The 7,861-nt window shown below is 42.2% G+C and overlaps 2 protein-coding genes across 5 annotated transcripts in view; both read left to right on the top strand.

Moving 5' to 3' along the window:
- The window catches only part of LOC119572325 (inverted formin-2-like), a 14,850-nt gene extending 14,695 nt beyond the window's left edge, over nt 1-155 (top strand). For 3 of the 4 annotated variants that reach the window (XM_037919365.1, XM_037919364.1, XM_037919366.1), the window contains exon 9: nt 1-155. This exon is cut by the window's left edge and continues 323 nt beyond it. The gene's annotated coding sequence lies outside the window, so the exon portion shown is untranslated. The other variant, XM_037919362.1, reaches the window with a different exon arrangement.
- Nucleotides 156-279: 124 nt separating this feature from the next.
- Nucleotides 280-4,092, top strand: LOC119572326 (inverted formin-2-like). The gene is made up of 7 exons (XM_037919367.1): nt 280-864; nt 992-1,108; nt 1,326-1,466; nt 2,148-2,326; nt 2,605-2,714; nt 2,850-3,025; nt 3,122-4,092. Exons 1-7 carry the CDS (start codon nt 340-342, stop codon nt 3,365-3,367), a joined length of 1,494 nt encoding a protein of 497 aa, XP_037775295.1. The 5' UTR covers nt 280-339; the 3' UTR covers nt 3,368-4,092.
- Nucleotides 4,093-7,861: the final 3,769 nt, after the last annotated feature.

The raw sequence follows: 7,861 nt of genomic DNA, 5'->3' as shown, positions 1-7,861 counted from the left end.
AGGAGAGACGTGGAGGCGCTGGAGGCCGACAGTGTCTCAAACCGAGCCCCTCCTGCCCCACCTCCCCCGCCGCCTCCCCCGCCACTTCCTTCTGGCATTGGGGGTCCTCTGTCTCCTCCTCCTCCTCCTCCACCTCCACCCCCTCCACCTCTCCCAGGCTTTGGGGGCCCTCCACCCCCTCCACCTCTCCCAGGCTTTGGCGGCCCTCCACCCCCTCCACCTCTCCCAGGCTTTGGCGGCCCTCCACCCCCTCCACCTCTCCCAGGCTTTGGCGGCCCTCCACCCCCTCCACCTCTCCCAGGCTTTAGGGGCCCTCCACCTCCTCCACCTCTCCCTGGGATGGGTGGTCCACCACCTCCTCCACCTCTCCCTGGGATGGGTGGCCCTCCCCCTCCTCCTCTGCCGGGCGCTGGTCACACAGCCCTCATCACGTCGACGTCGCTGCCAAGGTACTATTCAGCGGCGCCGCGGACCACGCCCTCCTTCTACAACACGCTGCCGCGTCCCACGCAGAAGATGAAGCACCTCAACTGGGCCAAGGTGAACGGCAACGTACTAAACAATTCCATGTGGCAGGACGTCCACAAGGACCTCCAGGCGTCGCCGCCGAAAGCGCTCAATTTCTCTCAGATCGAGGAACTCTTCTGCCAGGCGTCGAAGACTCCAGTCCAGAAGACCGAGAAGAAGAAATCGACGGAGATCACTTTGCTAGACCCGAAGAGATCTCTCAACGTGAACATCTTCATGAAGCAGTTCAAGCAGTCTCACGCCGAGGTTGCGGCGCTCATCCGGGACTGCAAGAGCACGGACATCGGAACGGAAAGACTGCGAGGATTCTTGAGAATTCTGCCGGAGGACGAGGAGGTATGGTGTTGAATGTAGTGAAATCTAATTGTTGTCCGCTTGTTCCATAATAGCAAAAGTAAAAACCTGCATTATAAAATATGTTGTCCAAATATGTACTGTTATGCATGCCGTCTTTTGCCAACAGGTCAGCATGATCAAAGATTTTAATGGGGACGTAGAGAAGCTCGGCAATGCAGAGCGCTTCTACTGGGAGTTAATCAAAGTACCTCAGTACCAAGTGCGCCTTCAGGGAATGATCCAGGTAAGGCAGCGACACGGCGGTTATTGTGTGTGTGAGTGTGTGTGTGCGTGCGTGCATGCGTGTGTGGGTGTGGGTGTGCGTGCGTGCGTGCGTGCGCGCGCGCGAATGTGTGCGTGTGCGTGCGTATATGTGAATGTGTGAAATAGAGAGTGAGAGAGAGAGAGAGAGAGAATTAGATTGCTATACCATATCATTCACAAAGGATCATTTTCCCCAGATGGAGGAAGTGAAACCGGCAGTGGACGAACTGAAGCCTCAGATCTCGATGATATTGAAGGTCTCAGATCAGGTTTTGAGCAGCGAGAGCATCAGGGAATTCTTTGCTTATATCCTCACTGTCGGCAACTTCATTAACATGGTAAGTGGTTACACGATGTTCCCATACAGTGTTAATGTGTATAAAAAGATGTTTTCTTTTCCCTTGCTTATAAAAAGGAAACATTTTCCTACTCCGTTCAGCCTAATGCTTCCTGCAGTTACCATCACCGTTCGATCTGTTCGCCTAACGTTTTAGTAATCAAGAGAGAAGGAAACTAGAATCAGAAAATAGGTATAGTTTACAAAGTTGTAGTAATCATATAGAAAATAATAAGATAGCCATACAGAAGATAATAAATCTTCCTTTGCTATTCTGTGAAAAACGAACTGCTTCAAAATAATATTTCTGGTTTTACGGTCTCGACTGAGGATCATACCAAGCGTGACGAAGAACTTTGCGCTTTAAAATTAAACTTGTTAAAGTCACTAAATTTGTGTATATATCACCATGGCAGGTGCGCTCTTGCCTCCCTCTTGAGCCACGTAATGATATGCATAATGTATTGCAGCGCACGACTGCCTAATGTCTAATGATTGCTGCTTAACTTGGAACTCTAGATGTTTGAAAGCTTTCTTAATTACAATCTGCTTCTTTTAGCGCACGCACGGACTCACATGCATTCAGATAAGCGCACACATCTCAAATTAAATAACCGGCCCCGATTCTTACCTGTACACTTGCGGACAGTAACACTAAAAAGCCACCTCGGACTCCCCTCAGGGCAGCTACGCGGGCAACGCTCTTGGCTTCCGCCTCAACACCGTGTCCAAGCTGTGGGAGACGCGAGGCAACCGACCCGGTATGACGCTGATGCATTACCTGGTCCAGTCCGCCCAGGACGAAGAGCTGGAGATTCTGGACTTTACCGAGACTTTGGGTGACCTCAGTAAGGTTGCTAGGTAAGAATGAAGAGTTTTCTATGTATTTATATGCGTATTTGTGAAAATTTATATGTACGCAATGGCATCCCCAAAAGAAGCAAAAATACAGAGTATGGAGCAGATTTATGATTAAGATTAAGTGGCACATTTAGATCTGACTAGATTTCCGTTAATTAAGTCTCACTGTACGTACACGAAGTTATCGTCTCATGAAGTCCAAATAATACAGGCATATTGATTGAAGTTTCCTGAGATACAGGTAAGATATCCTAATATGAAGTCATGGTTTCCCCAAGATTGTCTGTGGATGGCCTAACGGGGGAGGTAACGACGCTGCGAGGGGACCACACACACCTCTGCAAAAGCCTCGAGAACGCGCCGGACGATGTCACGGACCGTTTCAAAGGTGAGTTTTCCGCGTTTGTTTCTGATTTTTTGCTTGGCTTGTGGTATTCTAAGGGTGTGAAGATCATAAGCAGAAACTAGCCATGGGTATGCGCACATTTAGATCTTTTTTCATTCTTCTGATATATTTTTACAGACTTTGTAACCACTTCTGACGGATTGCTGAAGGACCTCGAGCAGAGTCTGAAGGAAGTGGAGCGCTCGCGAGTGAAATTGGCGCAGTACTTCTGTGAAGACGAGTCCAAGTTCAAGATCGAGGAGTGCATTGGCATCTTCAACACCCTTTGCCTGAAAATAGCAGATGCAAGAAAGGTCAATATATGGCTCTGCTTTCTAATGTTTACTCTGTCCGATAGACAGCGAAATCCGTTGAGCTGACTTTGAAAACGCTCTTTTTGCCTTTTGCAGGACAACGAGGCGAGGAAGAAGCGAGAGGAGCGGAAGCGGCGCATGGAGGCCGAGCGGAAGCGCGTGGAGGAGGAGCGGGCCAAGGCGGAGGCGGCGGGCGTCACCCTCAGGAAGAAGGGCGCGCCTCTACCGCCGCCCTCCGACTCGGGCGGATGTGTGATCGATCGCCTGCTGGCAGACATCAGGAAGGGAGACTTCAAGCTGAGGAAGAACCCCGTGTCGCCAGCCCCGGCGGTTACGGGCTGAAATCGGCCGCTCGCCAGGAAACTTTAGTGATTAAAATTGTCTTTCTGAAAGGACTCGTCGAAAGAGGTGGATCTGACAGTCAAGCATTACAGTGGAATTTGTAGTTCTACGACTTTGCATAAAGAAAGAAACTGAAAGCCCAAACAAAAATTTGCCGGTGAAAAAGGTGGTGCGCACCCACTGTAAATTTAGGGAAGAAAGGGGGAATGAAAGAGTGGAATTTATCTGAATGAAGTTGAAATTTGAAAGTAATAAAAATGTCAGATAATGAAATAAGATAGTTAGATAAGGTTAATCTGATATATCTTGCCACAGTGTTAACAATGAAGACGTTTTCCTTGAAATTTGCAAAAAAATAAATATTTTTGGGGCAGACCCCTTGACACTCCAGATGTTATACATTCCTGAGTCACCAGGCGAAAAAAATAACAAAAAAAAAAGTGTACTTATGCTGCAGGGCTACACGCATTGGTTGCCTTCTCTGCTGAATTTAGGTCTTTCAGGTGCTATTGTTATTATTTTGTATAGTAATATGTTTTACTAATCATTGTTTCACTTTCCCTCCAATAACAGGAAGAAATAATAAAAAATTCCAGTGTTTCTTACATGGAGCTTATTTGTACGCTTATAAAAGTGCCTTTACAATATTTAAATACATGGTGATATTGCTAAATGTCATTATCTTTGTGAAAGGAACAAATTGAATATATATGTTTCTTATCAAAGTGATTTACTGTTCCCTTTATTTAATACAACAATATGTTCCCATAACTGTTACACACTAAACCAGGTTTAATACGAATATAGCGTCGTTATCGTAATTAAGTCATGGCCCTTCACAAAAACGAGGGAGAGAGAGCTTGCATAAAACTTTTCATCAACAAACGTCAAAGCACAGTCCCTTTGAACCGTGATTCTAGGTGGAAGGAACACTGGAAGAACATTGTTTTCATGGTTTGTTCGCTCGTTCGTTGTTGTTTTTTTATGTTTTCATGTGGAAGAAATAGTGAGGTTAAAAAAATCGAAGAAATATCACTGTTGTATCACGAATACGGGTTGAAAAACGAGGCATAATCTTGATAAATATAATTTCATAATTAAATCGACCTTGCTTCCTTATTGATAGTATTAACTTGCCATTTGCTTTCTATCATACAAAGGCATTTTATATTTCTTGTATTATTTGTTATTATGACTTGAAAGGCTAATTTTTATTGTTACATGTGTTATATAAAACAATTCTTTTGTAGAGGAAAAGTTACACCTAATTAGCACATGATATTCCAAGAAACAATGAAGTCATTTTGTTCGAATAGCTGGCGGCTTATAAAAGATACAATTTACACAGAAGACGCGTTTGTAAAACAAGTAATATATTTTGGTAATACCATCGGGAATATTTTATATTTTATAGAGCTAATAAACACCAGGAAATTGTGAAAATAGTATTTGCCTGTTTCTGCCTGTGGCGAGACATGTTTATGCGCGTCTGGCGGATGACGTCATCGCCTCGACCCTTCAGGGGATACTCGGGAAAACCCACGTCGTCACATGCTCGGCATTTCCGTGTGCTGGAACGTCACGAAGCATTGCTCTTTCTTTTTGTTATCTTTGGGCTCTTTTGTCAAAACTGTAGCCCGAAAATATTGGTACTTCTTTCTTACTGAATGATTACCAGAAAAAAGTAAGTATAGACCAGTGGAACAAGCACGTAGGTAGACATAATTCTCACAGTCTGAAAAATTAATTCAGCAAGTAGTTCTAATAAGTATAATAACATGATGTGGTATAGTTATATAAGTTTGGCTGAAGTCAAGTTCAATGCGAGTAATGAAAATCTTCACTTTCTTGAAGGAACAAACACCAACAAATATACATATCCTTAGAACGTAAGTCACGATTATGAAAGCTAAACACAAAGGGAAAAACGATAAAACAACGAGAAGGATATGAGTCAACTAGGGGAACCTTGACCTGATGACGTCACCATCACGTGCCACCCTAAGATAAAATTTTATCCTGAGAATCTGGGTATGTGACCTTCGTGACGTAACCAAGGATGAGGCTGCCTGCGACCACATGAAAGGTGCGTTTATATGTTAACTTCTCTGCGCGTTTACTTGTGATCACGTACATACTTCCTTAATTACATGGAACAGTTAGGGCGGCTTCCGTTACTACTGTAAAACACCGCTGTGAACCCTGGGGTAATCGATGAACTGCAATCTCTCTCTCTCTCTCTCTCTCTCTCTCTCTCTCTCTCTCTCTCTCTCTCTCTCTCTCTCTCTCTCTCTCTCTCTCTCTCTCGAACAATAAGCGTTGTTATATCCTTTGTCACAGTAAAGATCGAATTGGATTTTTTTCATACTCCTTTATTTGTTAGTATCTTTTACCACTCTCTTATTCTTACTTTCGACTATAATGCTAGATCGACAAATATCATTTATGCTCGGAGTTAACCCAGTCGGCACGGATGGCAAGAATATATGCCATGCCCGCTGTAATATAAGGTTATTTATTGTAATTATTCATGGATGGTTTAGTCACTAGGGAGTCAGTTATTAGTCCTACCGACCTCACCTCTTTGCCCGTTTCCTTGATTTTTGGAAAGCTTCATTTGTATTATTTTATTGTCTTAAATGCTTTAGATATTAACAACTTAATAATCATAGTATTAATAAGAACTATAGCGGTATCAGCAGTATTAGAAGGAAAAACACATCTTCCTGCAATTTCAAGGAATGGGGAAATCAGGCGCTGCCACTAAGGCTCGTGATTTGGTTTCTTGCCATTCCCCTGTGTTATTGAGTTTGAAAACATATACGCTATCTCTCTCTTTCTCTTTCTTCTCCTTTACCTTTCTTTCTTTCTCTTTCCTTTTCTCTCCCACTCCCTCTCCCTCTCCTCTCTCTCTCTCTCGTGGGAGAATTTATGCTTACTTTGTTCAGATATCTTTATTATTAACATACTCTTTTAAACATTCGTTTCAAATATTTGTCAGTATGTTCTTTGAAGTATATATACGTTGTTTTTCATTTATTTTTCCCCATATGAATTATTCCTAGCCTAGCATTTTGGACTCTGATAACAACCCACACGGGTTCTCACTCCCTGTCTGTTTATCAGCACTAAACTGAGCACAGTTTCCTTGGATTAGTCGGATGAAATATTTTGACAGTCATGCATTTCACGTTAGATATGGATCCAATAATTTGTCTGTGTCATCGGCTAAACACACACACACACACACACACACACACACACACACACACACACACACACACACACACACACACACACACACACACACACACACACCAGGGACCTTCACAAGTTATCTCAAGACGCTTTTGATGAAGTACATTATGTACACTGAATATTTTTTGTCGTGTTATCCTTTCGATTACAAGCGATTGTGTTTTCTAGATGTTAATCCCATGATGTGCCTAATGGAAATAACTTACCTGTTTACGCGGCAGATAATTATGAATAATCAATCACTTCATGGGAACATGAATAATTGTATACATGACCCTTCCGCTACCAGGTAATTATACACATCTTCAACAAACATATTTAGGATGGTCATGACCTGACCTGACGTCTGGGAAACCAGATTAATCGGGAATTAATGTTCTGAACACCATGTTCACTCTTCACTATGTCAGATATTCATTTTGTCATCAGTACTGGTTTACATTTTTTTTTTAGATAGACGGTATTTTTAATCATCAGTGGGTCGGACTTTTCTTTGAGTATTTAAGATAACACCTGGGTCTTTGTCTCCAATGTGCTGTCTATACAGCATTAGGAATTATCTCTGCAACCGCTTCAGGAAAACTGCAAGCATTTCCTACAATCTCTCTCTCTTCTCTCTCTCTCTCTCTCCCTCCCTCCCTCCCTCCCTCCCTCCCTCCCTCCCTCCCTCCCTCTCTCTCTCTCTCTCTCTCTCCCTCTCTCTCTCTCTCTCTCTCTCTCTCTCTCCCCCCCCTCTCTCTCTCTCTCTCTCTCTCTCTCTCTCTCTCTCTCTCTCTCTCCGTAAAAAAAAAAAAAAAAAAAAAAAAAAATATATATATATATATATATATATATATATATATATATATGTGTGTGTGTGTGTGTGTGTGTGTGTGTGTGTGTGTGTGTGTGTGTGTGTGTGTGTGTGTGTGTGTATGTATATATGCGCGTACATATGTATGTATATATATAGTAATAATAATTATTATTATTACTATTATTATGATTATCTTTATTATCATTATCATCATCACCATTATTATTGGTTGTTAATTATTATTATTAATATTATTATCATTATCATTATCATTATTATTATTACTATTGTTATTATTGTCATTAGAATTAGAATTATCACTATGATTATTATTATTATTATTATGATTATATTATAATCATCACCATCTTTATTAATACTACTATTGTTATCATTATCACGATGGTCAAGCTTAAACAATATTGTTATTATGGTCATCA

Source organism: Penaeus monodon, chromosome 4, assembly GCF_015228065.2.
Source record: "Penaeus monodon isolate SGIC_2016 chromosome 4, NSTDA_Pmon_1, whole genome shotgun sequence".
Classification (NCBI taxonomy): Eukaryota; Metazoa; Arthropoda; class Malacostraca; order Decapoda; family Penaeidae; genus Penaeus; species Penaeus monodon.
This window is presented reverse-complemented; position numbering and strand designations above follow the sequence as displayed.

What these genes read in the sequence shown, in the direction of transcription:
- LOC119572326 (XM_037919367.1), top strand. Translation starts at nt 340, where the DNA reads ATGGGTGGTCCACCACCTCCTCCACCTCTCCCTGGGATGGGTGGCCCT. An exon ending in TTCTGCCGGAGGACGAGGAG is followed by an intron (nt 865 to 991) that starts GTATGGTGTTGA and finishes TTTTGCCAACAG; the next exon opens with GTCAGCATGATCAAAGATTT. An exon ending in GCCTTCAGGGAATGATCCAG is followed by an intron (nt 1,109 to 1,325) that starts GTAAGGCAGCGA and finishes CATTTTCCCCAG; the next exon opens with ATGGAGGAAGTGAAACCGGC.